The sequence below is a fragment of the Oryctolagus cuniculus genome, chromosome 3 (genome assembly GCF_051225735.1).
Source record: "Oryctolagus cuniculus isolate XC-2025 breed Fujian yellow rabbit chromosome 3, ASM5122573v1, whole genome shotgun sequence".
NCBI lineage: Eukaryota > Metazoa > Chordata > Mammalia > Lagomorpha > Leporidae > Oryctolagus > Oryctolagus cuniculus.
This window is the reverse complement of record NC_142869.1, coordinates 49,281,072-49,299,904: the sequence shown is the minus strand read 5'-3', so window position 1 is coordinate 49,299,904 and position 18,833 is coordinate 49,281,072. Positions and strand designations below refer to the sequence as shown.

Sequence of the window (18,833 nt, the reverse complement as noted above, 5' to 3'; positions counted from 1 at the left end):
AAAGGCAGAGAGGAGGGGGAAGGAGAGAAGGGAATGGGGAGGGAGAGGGTAGGGGAGAGGGAAAAGAGAGCAAGATGGTGAGCGCACTGAAGCGAGCTCCCCCTCGCCCCCACCCGCACCCATCCACTGGTTCGTTCTCCAAATGCCTACAACAGGCAAAGCTGGGCAGGCCAATCAGAGCTGGAACTCAATCTGGGCTCCCACACGAATGGCAGAAATGCAGCTACCTGCGCCATCACCACTGCCTCGAGCCCGCTAGCCGGCAGCTAGAATTGGGAGCACAGACAGAATTGAGGCCCGGTGCTCCGACACATACGCGCAAGTCCCAAACCGCAAGGGACGTTCGACCCTCGTTTGATTTTAACAGCGTGAAGAACGGACAGCAGATCACTGGGCACCACAATATGAAAGTTTTTAGGGAAGGCAGAAACATCCCAACACCTCACTGTGTGCCCTCATCCCCCCATCGCCTGTGAGGAGAGGACAACCCTTCAATCCGTCTTCACTTCACATGGCCTCCCAAGACCATCAGTGGCCTTTGCCTTTGGCACTGAACCAGAGCCTCCGAGCCACGCTTCCTAGAGGAGCCCCAACCTGGTCTCTCTGCTTAATCTGTTTCCCTACTGCCTCCGCCCACTTCCAAAGACCCTACGGAATCCTTTCCAAGTCCACACCAAGACTGGGATCACTCCTAGGTGACCAACCTGAGCCTTCTTTTAGGCATTACGTACGCACTTCCCTCAGTCTTCCTCCCAACAGGGCATGGTGCAGGCATGAGCATTAGAGGGGGCTGAGGGGTCGTGATCGCCACACACTGCAGCAGCCCAGGCTGTAGGCAGGGCTCAGCCCGTTTCCTCTCTGAGGAGGACCACAAATAAGGCAGCACAGGCAGGAGAGACAGCGCTAACTCTCACCGGGTAAGGAGATGGGACAGGGTGAATGTATACTTTCTACTAGCTTCCCCAGACGTCCACTGAGACAGCTGCCAAGCTGGGAGCAGCCCTGCTGGGAGCCGCCGGTCAGGAAGATCTTGCCTGCTGGCACTGGCAGCAGATGCGGCTCTGCTGCACAGAAAGCAAACGTGGACACGAGCTATCCACAGAATTTTTTTTTTTAAGACTTTTTTTTTTTTTCGACAGGCAGAGTGGACAGTGAGAGAGAGAGACAGAGAGAAAGGTCTTCCTTTGCTGTTGGTTCACCCTCCAATGGCCGCCGCGGCCAGTGCGCTGCGGCCGGCGCACCTCGCTGATCCGATGGCAGGAGCCAGGTACTTCTCCTGGTCTCCCATGGGGTGCAGGGCCCAAGCACCTGGGCCATCCTCCACTGCACTTCCCTGGCCACAGCAGAGAGCTGGCCTGGAAGAGGGGCAACCGGGACAGAATCCGGCGCCCCGACCGGGACTAGAACCCGGTGTGCCGGCGCCGCAAGGCGGAGGATTAGTCTAGTGAGCCGCGGCACCGGCTATCCACAGAATTTAAGAGTCAGTTCGGATACTGCGCTCACCGAGAGGCCTGAGAAGGAACTGTCTACCACGGCCTGAGCTGTGTCCCACCGCACGTCCTGCTGTGCCGCCCACTTGGCTCTGGTGCCCTGGGCTGATGCCCTGCAGGGGGCAGGGCCTGAGACCTCGTTCTGCCTACTCCAGGGCCTCCACTTCTCTCCAAGCTCAGGGAGCCTTCACCTTTTCCATCGAGCACCTGACTTTAGCTACAAATGATACGTTTCACCTAACTCACAGGCTTTCCCTTAGGGGCCCTGCTCAGCAAGGCTAGCATGGCATGAGCAAAGAACTCATTCAGTCTTTTATCCTGCCTGTATCTGTGGCAACCTGGGTACGAGACAGCTACAGCAGGATGCGGCGTCCTGGGCCAGCCCATCTGCACACTCTTGTCCCTTTCACAGCACGGAGGGGGGGGCAGCACAGACGCCATGATGCGCTCCGAGTTTTGTCATAACGAAGAGGGAACATGCTCCTACCAAGTAGCTTCTCTCCCAGCATGCTCAGCTGGTCCCCGTTGAGGCCGCGTTTGGTGACAGAGGAAAACTGCCAACTCAGTACCTCCGAGAGCTGAGACCATCGCGCACACGGTGGGTTCAGGAAGAAGGACAGATTCTGGAGAGGAGACACCCAAAAAGCAAGGGTCACGGCTCGGCCGCCCGTCCCCGGCTGGGTGGAAACACGGGCCCACCCAGAGCACAGCTCTTGTTGATAGGACACACAGTCACTTCCACAGCACGGGAGGCGACTGTCACATTTCGCAAACACCCATTTGTGAATTTGCTTTACTCATGACTGTGGAATGCACACTCGTGGCGCTTCCGGGGCCACGTAAACACAAGGCTGTGCAGAGAGCAGCAAAGCGCCTGAGCCGCTGAGCGCTCACCTTCCCAGCGGAGGCTGGACACGAGCATACTGACTCTTATTCCAGCTCTCAGTCTGCAAGCCAGCGTCCTCAGTGTCCTCACGGGTGATCTCTGTGTTTCAAGTGACACCCAAATGTAGTCGTGCCTCACATCCCCGAAGGGCACGGAGGCTGTGATGTGCCTCATGGGGAGAACACACGTGTGGGAGGAGCTTCGTGCAGGCACGACTTACACTGTTGCCAGCTGTGTGGCCAATGAGAACCAATCAGCCAACACTAAAACGTCTTTAGACAGAAACACACAAAAACAAGGTCATGAGTTGATGGGTTGGCAAAAGTGGCTCTCTTGGGCCCCAGAAGCAGGGATTCAGGACCTGCTAGTTAAGTCTTCCTGGTGGCTTTAAAGAACACAGCGCTCCAATAACGAGACCGGACCACAGGGAACAACGGTGAGCGTGCACGCTGAGAGCGTAAGCACGTTTGTTCAGACTGCTCCACTTGCTGGGAAAGAACAGTGATAAAGGGCCCCTGCGGCACCGAAGCTGGACGAAACTGCCAGTGGCCCGAGTCTGCTCATCTCCTACACCCACAGGCTTCACCGCCCCAGAATCCCTCAAGATCCTTGGCAATGCCATGAGTGCGTCTCCTCTCCCTCCGCGTCTGGACATCAGGGGCCGGGTCAGACGGGAGCCCTGGCTAACCACCAGCAGGAGGGCAGATGTGTGTGCCGTACCCTAGGCTCCGCCACCAGCATGTTGTACCACAGGATGGACGCCCAACCGCTCGGGAGCTGGCTGACGTTGGAGATCACCACGAGGGGCAGGGAAGTCGTCTGCAAGCGGACAAAGATCCTGTCGTCAGCTGAACCACAGACACATCCCCTCCCCCTCCCCCTCCCCCCAGCCGGGCCTCCTCAGAGAGCAGCAGGCGCATAGACTTTACGTTTGAAAAATACAAAGGCAGAGTTACGGCCTTTTGTTTGCATTTTTCTTTAATATATATTTCAGTTATAAAGTTAGGTCTCAATGCTTTGCGCAAAAATATTACACAGGCTATTTCAATTTGGACATTTAGTAGGCAGAATTTGAAGACTAATTCCATTTTCTAGCTTTCTGGGCTATCAATGTATCAATTTATATCAATAACGAGACGTATTAGCTGAAGATCATCTTTTTTTTTCTTAATAACTGGGTAAACACAAAGGGTCTTCAAAAAGTTCACAGAAAACGAATATTATGAAGAAACTAGGCACGGATTTCAAAAATATTTGCACCAACCTAAACATCTTTTAATTCCATTTTCCATGAACTTTTTGATGTAGCTTTGTACCTTTAGAAATAAAAATTGGGAAGAACAAATACAGGTAGCAGTTGGGAGTAAAAACAAAAGTTTTCCATTTGGGACTCTCTAGGTCTTACCTCGAGGTCAATGACCAGGCCAGGCTGGCACAGCTGGGTTTCAAAACTTAGGGAGTGAAGCTCTTCGGTTACAATTAGAGGACCCTTACAACAGAGAGAGCACAAAGGAAAAGGCAATTCACTGATCCTGCAACTTTCAGGAGCCTAATAAATAAGCACAGCAACAGTGGCAGAGACCCCGGACCCAATCAACAGCAACTGAGAAGGCGGCTCCCAGATTTCACTATTCCAACTTTCTCAGTGTTCTCGCAAAAAAAAAGGTTTGAATTTATGGCGAGAGGAATTCAGACAAGGCAAAACCACCTACTAAAGGGTTCATCTGTGACTTGGCTAAGGCTGCCTGGCCACCTGGCCACCTGGGCCTATCCACCCACCCTGACCACAGTGGCAGGTGCACACCCAGGAGACTAGCAGGCGGCAGGTGCACAGGGGCTTCAGCAGTGATTCTCTGCTGGAAGGAGCACTCTGCTTAAGCATGCCTGGGAGTGCGTGTAAATACGTAGTATGTTAAGCCACTTTCTGCAGCACTGGCATCCCCTCTGAGCACTGGTTTGAGTTCTTGCTGCTCTACTTCCGATCCAGTTCCCTGCTAATTTGCCTGGGAAAGCAGGGGAATCTGGCCCAAATGCTTGGGACCCTACCCACATGGGCTGCTGTCGCCATTTAGGGAGTCAACAAATGGATGGAAGATCTCTCTTTCACTCTCTCTTCTTCTCAGTAACCCTGCCTTTCAAATTAATAAATAAATATTAAAAAAAATGTATAGTTTTAAAAGTGCCTCAGACACATAAACATGAGTAGTGCAACAACTCAGAACCAGGCTGGTGCAGGCGGCTGCAAGACCCAGGGAGGTCACGGAGAGGAGGTGCAGCCCAGGGTGAGCAGGAGTCTGCTCTGTGCAGACCAGGGTTTGCCTTGTTGCTCCAGTGACCTCTACTGGCTGTGGGTGGAAGCACAGCAAGCCGTGCACACTCAAAGGATGCATATTCCAAACTTCATCCTTGATCTGTGGTTCACCTTGGAATGCACCACAAACGTTAACTGCTCAAGGGTCAGTTATAAAAAGGCAACTGATGAACAAAAAACGGTGCCGGGGATAGGATGGAATGGTAGGCAAACCCACTGTGACACTTCAGCTCAGCGGTTGTAAAACTGGCCTCTCACTCCAGTTGGGACAGAATTCTTGGTGCACACTTAGCTAAATCCTGCAAACAAACTGTGACTCAATTTCTTCCCCAAGAAGATGTGAAAAAGACAAATGACACCCCTGTTCCGCTACACCTGTTCCTGAGGGGGCTGCAAGCATGCGATGCATTTGTGTACAAAACCACAAAACCATCTGACAACCACAGGGCACAGCTGTTTCCATTGTTTTCAGAGCGGCACCAGATTCAAAGCCCGTTCTCTTCCCGTTCCCACTGCATCTGAGCCCTTCTGTGAAGTGTCCCCAGCACCCAGGGTCACTGGCCTGCCACTCCTGGACAGACCTGCCTGTCCAGGGCCCATTCACAACCCAGAGAGACCCTCACCTCGTTAGTCCTGTTGCCAGCGTTCTTCTGTTCTTTCAGTTGCTATAAACACAAGAAGACGCCTTGTAAGCCTCACGACAATCATTAAAGTCGACGCATGCATTTGTCAGTCAGTACAAAGTCAGTACTACAGGAAAGGAGGAGTGTCACCGCCCATAGAAGGCAGAACAAGGGACAGAGAGGAGCAGCTCTCCCAGCAGCCTGTGGGAGTGCAGACGCCACCGGGCCAGAAGGGAGCCAGTGACTCCCATTCTGCTCCCTCCCGCTGTGCAAACTCCGAGTGACACCACACACATCTGCACGAGCTGTGGCACCGCCCCAGGCTTAGGCTCTTCCGCCTTCCTTCAGCAGTCTTCCAGCCTAGGCATAGCCACTCATTCCCGGCCAGCTGAGCCTGCCTCCAAGTGGGCTGCAAGGGAGCGACCAGGGGCCCTGAGAGCGGCACTGAACGCCCTCGGGCTTCCCAGGTGGACCGAGCCTCCCACACAGCCCCTCGCTTCCCAGCTGAGCGGTCCGCTGCTTGGCCAGACGGTCACTGACAGAAAAGGGGGCCTTTATCTTCCCTGTGGCTTCTGGGCTCAGAGCAGACCCTGGTTTCGTGCCAGCAGACCTCAGAGCACCCGGCAGCCCCTCTTCCCACGCAGCGGGGAGAAGGCGAGGCCGCCTGCAACACCCCTGCAGGCCCCATGCTGCCTGCCAGAGTCCGGAAAGTGTAGGCGACGCCCTCCACGTGGCAGAGTGCCACGAAGGGCCACGCTGGTGTTGGAAGTCCTACGGCAGCAGGGACCACCCGAGAAGGGGAGACCGGTCTCCCTACCAGGTGTCGGAATTCCGCCGCCAGACTTCCGTTGGTGGACTCCTCCATGTTCATCACCTTCGTGTGTGTGCCCAGGATGTTGAACTTCCTGAATCTACACAACACAGAGCAGAGAAGCTTGAGAGGCTGACCCCTGAGAGGCTGACAGCGCAAAGATGGCAAAGCGTAGAGCAGACTGCGCCACGTACCCTTTCACTGTGTTTCTCTCATTCACGTCTCTGCGAAAAACAAACAAAAACATGTGAACACAGCAGTCCTCACAGACCCGTGCCCCCAAACACCAGTGTCCTCACCCCAAAACCAAGCCCCTCCCTGACCCGTGGCAGCTGGGCCCACTGGCCTGTGTTTTATCAAGGGCTCTCCCTCAGGACTGGCCTTGGAGGAGTTAGTATGCCACGTCCAGGGGTCTCAAGCCTTGATGAGTACAATCGCATATGCATAAAACATGGGCGTTCTTTCAGCCACTTGTCGTGGAGCGAGGCACAGACCCACTGTTCCTGGGGAAGCCCTTGGTTTCAGTCTGCTGGAGCTACGTGGCCGGCCCTGGGGGACCCAGGCAGGAGTGCGCTGGGCTCACGCTCGCTCCTGCTGTCAACACTGCGGAACCGCGCTGAGTGTCTGACGTGTAGCACCAGCATTTCAATAGCACGTGCACCCAAGCTAGTACAAGGGGTCTCTTACTTGTCAAACAGGACTTTGACTTTCAAGTTATAATTCAGCTCTTGCAGTTTCACCAACAGCCTGGAAAGAACGAGAAAAGTGCTTACTTTACAAAATGACCTACTGTAATTTATTTACCAGGCCAATGTCCTATGAATGCTTAGAAATGGCATCCCTCCCTCCAGTTTTTAGTTATTACAGTGACACTCATATTCCCACTCATACACTTAGCTTTTTTTTTCCCCAAGTGTACAAGCTTTTGCAGGATAAATTTCGAGTGTGAGGCTGCTATGGCAAAATTTCCACACTGAATTCTGACTTCACATTGCCGTGCAAAGTGAGTGAGGGTGCCTGCCTCCGTACGGGGGTTACTCCACAAAGTTCATGAAAAATGAACTAAAACACTGAGCTTATTTTGGTGCAAAAAAAAAATCTTGAAATCTATGCATACTTTTTTCTTAATATACATTTCCCATGATCTTTTTGAAGACCCTACTTACAACCTCACCAATACTGGGTTTTATCAAAATTTCTACTTTGGGCCAATCTATATGGGTGAAAAATAGTGAGCGTTATTTTTTTTTTACTAAAATTGGTACCTAATGTTTGTCCTACTGGGAGAAAATAACAGCTATCAGGAAAAAAAAGTCCTCTCTGACATGACTCCAGGTCCGTGCACAGAGACAGGAAGTGGGGACATGGGGGCTGGGCCTCCCACGTGCCTCTGCTCCACTGGCTGCGGACCTGGGGCAGGAAGCCCTCAGTCTCTGGATGCTCCACTCGGCGGAGCAGGTGGATGGGATCAGATTGTTACCATCCCTTCCCGCTGGGAATCCTAGGATTCCACAGATGCTTGAACGCAGTGCTATACCACTGCCCGCCAGGGAAGCAGTGCTCGGGCCTACATCAGCAGCGCCCCCAGAAAAAGGACAAGGGTGTTCCCGGAGAGCCAGCCCAGCTCTGCAGAGTCTGGCTGCTCACCACCAGAGGGATGGTTAAGTGAATACAGCCATTCAACAGAATGAAGGCCACGTGTTCTCACGTGGAAATGTCTCTGTAATTACTGTCAAGGAGAAAAACAATGTACGTGGCACACTCCTCGCTTTAAATACGTCATTTTTGGGGGTCTGTGTCTCTGCGTAGAATATACACATGTACATTTACATATCTGTGTAGACGTGGACCAAATTCTTGGAGGACAGATGCTAGGCTGCTTGCGCCGGTGGCAAACGTGACGAAAGCTATAAACCCACCACCCAGAGACAGGTGCATGTCACAAACCCACATTCACACATGTGGCATGTGGTCTTGGGGGTTCCCAGAGCTCGGGGTGAGGCTGCTGGCAACTTCTACTCTCTACCACACATGGTCCTGCAATTTCAGATTCTTTCTATTGTGAACATGCTTTATATTTACACCTGGAAAATAATCATGGGTGCATGTGTGTGTGTGTGTGTATGTATGTATACGTGTGTGTGTGTATAATAACCCATATATGTACGTGTCTGTGTGTGTGTGTGTGGATACATATACAGGTTATTTTTCTATATATACCGGTTATTTTGTGTGAAAAACAGACCCTTGGATATTCTATGTAGGAATTCATATTAAAATGTCTAGTAATTACAGAGTTCAACCAATGGTACTAGAACAAAAAAAAAAATTCTAAAATGGATAAAGTATTACATTGTACATCAACCGTCAGGACAAGAGCTGATCAAGTCACTGTTTCTCATAGTGTCCATTTCACTTCAACAAGTTTCCCCTTTGGTGCTCAGTTAGTTGTTGCCAATCAGGGAGAACATATGCTATTTGTCCCTTTGGGACTGGCTTAATTCACTCAGCATGATGTTTTCCAAATTCCTCCATCTTGTTGCAAATGACCGGGTTTCGTTGTTTTTGACTGCTGTATAGTATTCGATAGAGTACATGTCCCATAATTTCTTTATCCAGTCTACTGTTGATGGGCATTTGGGTTGGTTCCAGGTCTTAGCTATTAACTGAAAAGTGATCCCTGTTAGGAATGTGGAAAACGTTATGCTGAGTGAAATAAGCCAATCCCAAAGGGACAAATACCATATGTTCTCCCTGATCGGTGACAACTAACTGAGCACCAAAAAGGAAACCTGTTAAAGTGAAATGAACACTATGAGAAACAGTGACTTGATCAGCCCTCACCCTGACTGTTGATGAGCAGCTTAATATGTTATCCCTCTTAGTATTTTTTTTGTTTGTTCTACTTAATACTTTTGGTTGAATACTGTAATCAATACACAATTCTTCTTAAGTGCTGAAACTTAACTGAAAAGTGATTGCTGTTAAATATTAGAGTGGGAATAAGAGAGGGAAGAGATGTGCAATTCGGGACATGCTCAAGCTGACTTACCTCAAACGGTAGAGTTAGAAACGTACCAGGGGATTCCAATTCAATCCCATCAAAGTGGCATGTACCAATGCCATCTCACTAGTCCCAGTGATCAATTTCTGTTCACAATTGATCATAATGATAGGACTAAGAACCAAAGAGATCATATAAACAAGAATAGTGTTTGCAAATACTAGCTGATAGAATAAAAAAGGAAGAGAACGATCCAACATGGGAAGTGAGATACACAGCAGACCCATAGAATGGCAGATGTCCTAAACAGCACTCTGGCCTCAGAATCAGCCCTTAAGGCATGCAGATCCAGCTGAAAAGCCCATGAGAGTATTTCAGACATGGAAAGCCAAGACACTCTGGGGGAAAAAAAAAAAACCTAAATGGAAGATCTCTGCGAGTGAGATCCCAGTGGAAAGAATGGGTCATCAAAGAAGGAGGTACCTTTCTCTGAAATGAGGAGAGAACTTCCACTTTGACCATGGCCTTGTCTAAATATGATCAGAGTCAGTGAACTCAGGGGGCTTCCATAGCCTTGGCAGCTCATGACAAGAGCCTAGGGTGATTACTGATGCCATAAACAAGAGTGTCAATTTGTTAAGTCAACAACAGGCGTCACTGTGCACTTACTCCTCATGTAGGATCTTTGTCCTTAGTGTGCTGTACATTGAGATTTAATGCTATAACTAGTACTCAAACAGTATTTTTCACTTTATGTTTCTGTGTGGGAGCAAACTGTTGAAATCTTTACTTAATGTATGCTAAACTGATCTTCTGTATATAAAGGGAATCAAAAATGAATCTTGATGTGAATGGAAGGGGAGAGGGAGTGGGAAAGGGGAGGGTTGCAGGTGGGAGGGACGTTATGGGGGGGAAGCCATTGTAATCCATAAGCCGTACTTTGGAAATTTATATTCATTAAATAAAAGTAAAAAAAAAAAATTAAGTATGCAGCATTAAAAAAAAAATGTCTAGTAAAACTGTCTTCCTCCGAAGCACCCTAAACTTGTATAAGAGCTCTGTCAGAGGAAATGAGGGCTGCAGACCGTGTGATCGGCAGCATACAGAGCTCCGTCCTTTCTTCCTTACCTCAGCTTCACAGTGAACTGCACCCCAGTCTTCAAGACCAGCGGTCTCTGAGGATGAGTGGGCATGCAAGGCTGTCTCTCCACCACGAACGAGCTGTGAAGGCCCAGCAAAGGGAGATAAATTAGAGCTTCCATGGAGGGTGAGGCAGGAAACAATGATTTCTCCTAGACAGGAAAGGGAACTGGAGAGTACCACCTATAAGATACTGTGAGAGATTCTGACAAACTGGTTGAACAAAGTGATGCTTGGTAATTTAAAGAAACCCCAAAATCTAATTTATACTCAGCAAAAACAGAATCGTTTCCATGATTTGTGATACTATTCAACACTGAAAACTAAATTTCCTTATTCTCATTTACAAACATACATTAGAAATCAAAGATGCACTCAAAAATCCAAGTCAACGTCCTTAAGTTTTCCAGAATTCAGCCCACAAGCATTCCTGTTTGGACATCAGCCACAGGGAAGCAAAGATAGTAAGGTGTCAACTTGGCACAACAATAAAAACTCCTGCAATACGAACCCTCTTCCTCCTCTCAGACATCTAGTTACCTGTGAAGCATGTCTGGAACACCCACTGTTTACAAGGCACTGTGCTAGGCCCTGCTGGGGGAGAAGGGTGATGGAGTCATGTCTGTTTTCTAGAACCTTCCAAGTTTCAACAAAGATAACAAATACACAGACCTTCATATAATAAAAGGCAGAAGAGGGGAGGAACAGAGAATGAGCTCTGAGAGCACGGAAGGGAAGGATGGGTCTGGGAACTCCTGAAAGATGTAAGGATGAGATTCCAGGTGAAAGCTTCAGGATGATACAGCTTCAAAGGCAGGCACAAGAGTTGTGTGAGGTACAGGAAATACCATTGGGGAGACAGGGAAAATTAAGTACACACTTGAGCCTAGGAAACAGCAAGAGTCAAGTCTCTGGGACATGGGGACCGCGTGGAAGGCAGGTGTGCAGTGGCCAGCCAGGTCCCAGCTGTGGAAGTGGGGCTGTGAGTGTCCCACTCAGGGGCTCCCTTTGGATCAGGACCTACCCTGGGACAGCACAGCGTCTCAGGAGGGAGGGGCAGAGAAGGGAGCCTGGCTTGGCAGCTATCCAGTGAGAGCTCAGAAAAGGGGATCTGACTGCCTCAACTGTGATATGAGGTCGTGGTATGGGCAGAAGAGGACCAATATGAGGTTAGACGCAGTAGGTCCCACGGTTCCCAGCCCAGGCGACCACAACAATGAATAGCAACTGGCATGAACAGGAGTTCAGGAAGTCGACTGTCACCCTCTCAATGACCTGAACTGCCTTACACGTCCCTCTGGAGAATCACAGGAGGTGCCAACAAGTGTCCCCGAGTTACCTCTGAATGAGCTGCTGGAAGAGACTGAAGGTGCGATCCCATAGCACCTGTTTGTTCTTGGTGATAGGGTCATGTTCATAGGTGAATTTCTGTTCCAATTCCTCCAGCTTTTTAAGCTGCTGACGAACCTGCTGCAGACTCTCTGCCACTATGGTGAACCTGGAAAGGCCAAGACACAGGTGCCTGAATTAGAAGTAGTCCCAGAGCAGCCTGGCTGAGAGAGCATCACAGAAACCCAGGGGCTAGAGGCACACAGGATGCTACCCAGCTCGCACTACAGAGCAAACGGCAAGAACAAGCTGGTGCCAACATTCGGGAATTCAGTTATTCTAGGCAGAACAAACTAACAGGCATAGAGTGACTAGGACCCGGAGCAAAATCCTCCACACACCACTGAGATCTACACAAGGAGAGATGGATGGGGCACGACTTCCAAGTTCAACAGGTTCACAGGAAAATGAAATTAAAAAGTAAATCTACTTCGGTGCAAAACAAAATTGAAATCTATGCATAGTCAGAATTTCCCCTGGACTCCCTGCAGTCCCTTCATTTGACTTCAGTGGAGATTTAAGACACCTGTGATTTAACATGGGCGGAGGGTCGATGTCTGCACCATGGTTAAGACACTACTAGGATCCGTGCATCCCATATCAGAGTGCCGAGTTCCAGTCCCGGCCCTGCTTCCCATCCAGCTTCCAACTAATGGTCACCTGGGAGGCAGCTGATGACGGCTCCAAGTATTTGGGCCCCTCCCCCACATGTGGGAGATACAGATCGGAGTTCTGGGATTGTGGCTTTGGGTTGGCCAATCCCCAGCTATTGTAGGCATTTATGGAAGTGAACAAGTAGATGGAAGATCTGCCTTTTAAAGAAAATGAAAACAAATAAAATCTAAAGGGGGCAAGACTGGGGTGCGCATTCAGCACAGTGGTTAAGTCACTATCTGGGACACCTGCATTCTACACTGGAGTGTCTGGTTCAGCGGCAGCTACTCCACCTCCAACTGAGCGTTCTGCTGTGCGAGTCACAGAAGGCAACAAGCGATGGCTCAAGTAGTTGGGTCCCTGTAGTTCAACTGAAAGACCTGGACTGAGTTCCTAGCTCCTGGCTTCAGCCTGGCTCAGCCCTGGCTGCTGGGCATCTCGGACATAAAATCTCTACTTGTCTGGCTCTGCCTTTCAAATAAAATGAAAATAAACAAAAGCTCAGGCAGATGCCTCAGGGGATGCAAGAGGCAGCGAGGAGCCACATCCCCAGACGGTGATGTGGTCAAGTGCTGTCTCAGCCAGACGCTGTACAGAGCAGGTCGTGGAGCAGTGTGGACAGCGCAGACAAGGCCTAGGGCAGGGTGGAAAGCAAACAACAAAGATGACTGCTTCGCTCAACTCAAAGGCAAAAGCCATGTGCTCTGTCTGGACTAAAACCACAAGGCCACCGCATGAACCCAGCGCTTATTTTCAGATTCCTTAGTCAGCTGCAAACGGCAACACAGCCTCTGCACCAAGGAATGAGTGGAAGTGCTGTTCTATTGGCCTGGAGAAATGACAGTAGAAAACCTTTTAGAAATGTCTTCCACAGGTGGGTGTTTGGCCCTAAGGCTAAGATACAGCTTAAGAAGTCTATGTCCCGGGGCTGGTGTCTTGGCCTAGCAGGTAAAGCTGCCCGTGACACCAGTATCCCAGTTTGTGTCCTGGCTGCTCCACTTCCCATCCAGGTCCCTGCTAATGGCCGGGGAACAGCCCGGCAAAATGGCCCACGTGCTTGGGCCCCTGCACCCATGTAGGAGACCCAGAAGAAGCTCCTGGTGTTCGCACGGCCCAGCCCCAGCCTTTGCAGCTATTTGGGGCGTGAACTAGCAGATGGAAGATTCATCTCTCTCTCTCTCTCTCTCTCTCTCTCTCTCCCTCTCTTCCTCCCTCTCTCCCTCTTTTTCCCCCCTCCCTTCCCCTCTCTGTAACTCTGCCTTTCAAATGAATAGATAGTTTAAAAAAATCAATATTAACAAAACAGAACAGACACACAAAAAGAAGTCTCTGTCCCACATCACAGAGCTTGGGTGTGACTCCTGGCTCCGCGGCTGACGCCAGCTTCCTGCCAGTGCGGACACTGTGCGGCAGCAGTCATGACTCAAATAACTGGATTCCTGCTGCCCTCAGGGGAGACCTGGGTTGAGTCGGCTCTGGCCCTGGCTGCGGCGGGCATTTGGGGAGTGAACCAGTGAACGGGAGCTCTTTGTGTTTGCCTGTCTCTCAAATGAAAACTCAAAGAAAAAAGAAAGAAAGCGTTCTTAGTGAAAAGCGTCTACTTCATGGCCTCACAGAGGCTTACACTATGGAGAGAGGAGGCAGGACAAAGGTCAGGTGAGCTCCAGAGGTTTTACCCGGCCCTTCCCCACCCTGCACGCAGTTCTGTCATTGGAAGAGGTGTCTGCGGCCTCCAGGGGGCCCCCGGACACCCCAGGGCTTCCCTGGCCACCTGGAAGGCGAAGGGGTCACTGCCTCTCAAGGCACAGCAGCATGCTGGGCTGGGAAACTAACACGCAGGGAAGTTGGGGCACACACAGGCAACTCACAGAATAAAAATAAATGGCTGGGGGAGAGGTGTTTGGCACAGTGGTTAAGACGCAAGTTGGGATGGGCTGAGTCCTGATCCACTACAATTCTTTTTTTTTTTTTTTTCAAATAAAAACTTCCATTTTTTTTAAAGATTTATTTTATTTATTTGAAAGCGTTACAGAGAGAGGTAGAGACAGAGAGAGAGGTCTTCCACCCGCTGGTTCACTCCCCCGATGCCCACGACAGTTGAAGCTGCGCCGATCTGAAGCCAGAAGCCAGGAGCTTCTTCCTGGCCTCCCACGGGGGTGCAGGGGCCCAAGGACTTGGACCATCTTTCACTTCTTTCCCAGGCCATAGCAGAGAGCTGGGTAAGAAGAGGAGCAGCCGGGACTAGAACCGGTACCCATATGAGATGCCGGTGCTTCAGGCCAGGGCTTTAACCCACTTCACCGGCCCCTCCATTACCAATTCTAACTCCCTGCTAATGTGCACCCAGGGAGGCAGCAGGTGATGGCTCAGTCCTTGGGTCCCCATCAGCCATGTGGGAGACCTGGATGGAGTTCCTGGTTCCAGGCCTCAGCCTGGCCTAGCCCCAGCTGTTACAGCCATCTGAGAAATGAACCACTGACTGGAGCTCCCTCTCGCTTTCAAATAAATAAAATAAACAAGCAAACAATAACAGGATTTTTTTAAACGCACAGTGCGACACTGAGGAAACAGCCTCATGAGACCTCTGGTCCCGGGCCCCTGCTGAAAGCCTCCGACCCTGACAGTCCACAGTCCCACCTCCTCCACCCACTCTGCTCCATCCCAGGCTCAGCACTCGCCATTCCTCACCCGGATCACACCAACTTGTTCACAGGACCCCAGCTGCCTTTGCTGTCTTTCTAGTAAAAAGCCAGAGAAACGCACCCCCTGCTTGAGAAACACTTGTCCCTGCTCACCAGCACTGGCTGGGGCTGAGAAGCCCACACTCGGGCGCCTCGGCCCTAGCCCACCCCACTGTCCTGCCTGTCTCCCCGTGGTGCTCCCTCTCTGGCCCGGCCAGCACGGACCCCGCAGGGCCTCCGCACTGTGCCTTTGCACGTGCGCTTCTCTCCGCCAGCAGGACCGGTGGACGGGCTTCTCCTCTGTGTCGTAGGGCCCCGCAGCCAGTGCCAGCCACTTCTGCAAGCAGGCTTTCCTGATCTCTCCCGTGTCCCCGCAGGACTCTGAGGCGCTTCTGCAGAGCACCTGGGCCTTTCTCGTGCACACACCTCTTGCCCTGTCTTCCTCCACGTGCCGCTCTGAGAACTGGCAACTGGCAAGGACCCAGGGCCCCTCCTCCTTGGGAACATCCAGGATGGGCCACCAGCAAGCACTTCCTACGTAGCTGCTAGAGCGGGGACCGCAGCAAGGGCCACAGTAAACCGCTCTTCACAGAGCCGAGCAAACTGCCTCCAGCTAGCCTGGCTGGAACGGCACGCTAGGACGCGCGTCCCTCAGTTCTGTAACAGCCACATCACTGGTATTTCAGCACAGTCGAGCATGGATCCCAGGGGCCAGGAGCGTGCCGAAGCCAGCAGACACGGCTGTGCCATCATGAATGCTGCGCTGCTTTCCCAGTGACGCTGCCAGGGGAAGCAGGGCTGGGCTATAGCAGACTCTGGGCCCAGTCCACCGGCACGGCTCAGAGGCGCCCTCCACAACCAGCGTGGGCAGCCGCGCCGCACGACCTTACCAGTTCTGCAGCTGGTCCAGGCACGCGTTGGGCGGGCCCCCGATACAGGCGCTCTGCTGCCTCCGCTTCCACTCCACGAGCTCATCGTTAATCAGGGCATTCTGGGTGAGCTCAGTGGCATTCAACAACTCTCTCATCTTGTGAACGATTTCCTAAAGGCAGAGGGCAAAAACCAATCAACAAAATCATTTTTAACTGTGGAATTTTAAAAGATACTTGTTCTAAAAGCAAAGCAACTATCTTCCTTCTCCAACTGCGTTCCACGCCAAAGTGTGTGTATGAAAATCGTTTTCCCTCTGTTCTAAACCTCAAGTCCATTATTTAGAGCAGGGCGCACAACCTGTCTTATGGATAGCTTAACATCGTTCACAGGCCACACAAAATTATCAACTTAAAAATCAGCCTGCTACACTGATGCGGTTTTGAGACCTGCCTGCGGCTGCCAGGGCAGAACCAGACCAGATGATACTGCGCGTCTTATACGGCTCGCGGGCCTCACATTTCCCACGTGTGGTTTACAGTCCGGGGTGAAGCCAATGCCCTTGTTGGAGCAGGAACCCCTACCTTCCTCTTGTTGTCCAGCATTAAATACATCTTCTGGAGCAGCAGCTGCTCTTGCTTCTGGTCGCTCTTTGCCACACCATTGGCTTCATGTTCTGTTGATCACAAGAGACAGCACTAAGTACAAGAGCAGAGGAAAAGCAACGGAAGCCAAGAGTCACGTCCGTTTAGCAGCCACCTGATACACAAAGGCTGGCTTCCTCCATCTCTACTGAATCAAATTTAAAATGTCCTGAGCACAGAAACTAGACACACTGGAACAAAGTGCCTGCTGTCAGTGACCTAAGTAAACTGGAAATAATACTGTCTACTCGATGGTTACTCTCAGGAGACTGTCTAAATGAATACAAATGACAAAATTCAAAATCTCAGAAAAAAAAATGGAAAAGAACTGCAAATTAGGAAGCAGCAGCTGGGACTCCTTTCTCTCAGATCCTACTACAGATGATCTCTCCCCATTAGCCCTGTATCCACCAAAGATCTTGAGGGAAAGAGCAGTGCCCTACTTGTTCTATACAGTGCACGTGTTTGCAGGAGCTACTTTCAGTTGCTCCTATCACTCAGAACAAGCAGCCAAAGCAGAGTGAAACTGCTTTCAAACCTGAGAAAACTATGCAATTTCCCTGCAGCACAGACACACACTTGGAGTTTCTGCAGGAACTCTAGGCATCTAGGGCAGGGGCTTCCACATACCCATCAGCCTATGACCATAAGCCAAGTACATTAAGCAAGGTGACAAGTGGAGGTGACTCCCTGCCCCCCCCCACACCAGACACATGTGACAACATCTGCAGCTGCGGTTGTCACCACTGGGGCTGAGCGGGCAGTGCTACAGGCATTTGGTGGGTGAAGTCGGGGATGCTGACAAGCACTCTACAAGGCTCGGGACAGCCCCCACTGCAGAGAATCTATCTGGCCCTAAACGGCAAGAGGACTGAGGGGCAGAAACCCTGGCCTTGGCCATCAAGGAGCCAACACAGGCAGTTACGTGAAGCAGTGCTCACCCTTGTCATCTAGAGTACAGAGACAACAAATCACAGCTGGGGGCACTGCTCTCATTGAGAACTCTTACCTCGGTTCTGCAAGGTTTTGCACTTGAAGTCATACTCATCTTGTAGATCTTCCAGGGTCTTGATTTCGTGCTCTATATTCTATAAAGATGTAAACGTGTGTCACTGATCATCAGTTTCGAAGACTTTCATAAACAGATCATTCCTTCTACAGAACCCAGGGAAACATGGAAACCATCCCAGCCCCCTCAAAGATAGACTGGACTTGTAAGATTCCAAATTTTTACTTTATTAATAAGTATGCAGTAACTACACTGCCTGTCACTCTGCCTTTCAAGTTACAAAAACTTCTTATGGCTGGGTAATACTCCATCATGTCTGTACTTCACATTTTCTTTTTCTAGTCCTCAATTGATGGACATGTAGGTTGGTTCCATATCTTAGCTGACATTTTCAACAAAAATAGATGCCACTGAAGGTCATTATGGTAAGGGACATAAGCCAGAGCCCCAAAAAATTGTTTTCTCTTATTTGTGATAGTTAATATCTATATATATATATAGATATATTATAGCTTTAATGATCTGTGATTATTTTAACATTTACTGTATCTGAGTGAAATGGACATCTTTTCATTTGATTACGGTTTAGAACCCTTGCTTACATTCCTAATGAATTATGATCTTTTTGCTTTTTAGTTACTGAACTCTCTGTTTACTGGAGTATTAAGCCTTTGACTATAATGTAAATTAAAAATATGTCACCTCAGGGACTGGCACTGTGGCTTGGCAAGTTAAAGACATGCCCTGCAGTGCCTGAATCCCATGAGTGCCAGTTTGAGTCCTGGCTGCTCCACTTCTGATCCAGCTCCCTGCTAATGTGCCTGGGAAAGCAGTGGAGGATGGCCCAAGTGCCTGGGCACCTGCACCCACGTGGGAGACCCAGAGGAAGCTCCTGGCTTCAGCCTGGCTCAGCCCCAGCCATTGCAGACATTTGGAAAGTGAACCAGAGGATGGAAGATCTCTTTCTGTCTCTCCCTTTCTCTCTATAACTTTGCCTTTCAAATAAATGAATAAATCTTTAAAAAAAAAAAAAGTCATCTCAAAAATTTAAAAAGGAACAGAAGAAAGGCAGGCAGTGGACAGGCAGAAGGAGGAAGGGAAGTATCATATTCTTAGAACTACATTGAATCTATTTATGACCTATTACTCTATTCTCTTTGTATTACTATCATATTAACATGTATTAATATCAAATTAGCATAACTGTGTTATAGTAATTCTCATGCATGTGCTGTGACTCTGAGAATCTAATGTATTAATAAATTCCTAAGAAACACACACACACAGTTTTGTGTATCATCACCTGGTCCCGTGGCCTACA

The 18,833-nt window shown here is 50.1% G+C and overlaps 1 protein-coding gene across 3 annotated transcripts in view; it reads right to left on the bottom strand.

Annotated features, from left to right (window-relative positions):
* STAT1 (signal transducer and activator of transcription 1) overlaps positions 1 to 18,833 on the bottom strand; it is a 44,049-nt gene that overhangs the window by 10,017 nt on the left and 15,199 nt on the right. For all 3 annotated transcript variants that reach the window (XM_002712346.6, XM_008258841.5, XM_089330174.1), the window contains exons 7-18: positions 17,513 to 17,591; positions 16,444 to 16,535; positions 15,880 to 16,031; positions 11,605 to 11,763; positions 10,254 to 10,346; positions 6,809 to 6,868; positions 6,316 to 6,345; positions 6,128 to 6,221; positions 5,311 to 5,352; positions 3,782 to 3,865; positions 3,097 to 3,195; positions 1,978 to 2,113 (exon numbers count right to left, since the gene is read on the bottom strand). In XM_002712346.6, the coding sequence (XP_002712392.2) occupies positions 1,978 to 2,113; positions 3,097 to 3,195; positions 3,782 to 3,865; positions 5,311 to 5,352; positions 6,128 to 6,221; positions 6,316 to 6,345; positions 6,809 to 6,868; positions 10,254 to 10,346; positions 11,605 to 11,763; positions 15,880 to 16,031; positions 16,444 to 16,535; positions 17,513 to 17,591 (1,120 nt within the window). The remainder of the gene's footprint in view (positions 1 to 1,977; positions 2,114 to 3,096; positions 3,196 to 3,781; positions 3,866 to 5,310; positions 5,353 to 6,127; positions 6,222 to 6,315; positions 6,346 to 6,808; positions 6,869 to 10,253; positions 10,347 to 11,604; positions 11,764 to 15,879; positions 16,032 to 16,443; positions 16,536 to 17,512; positions 17,592 to 18,833) is intronic.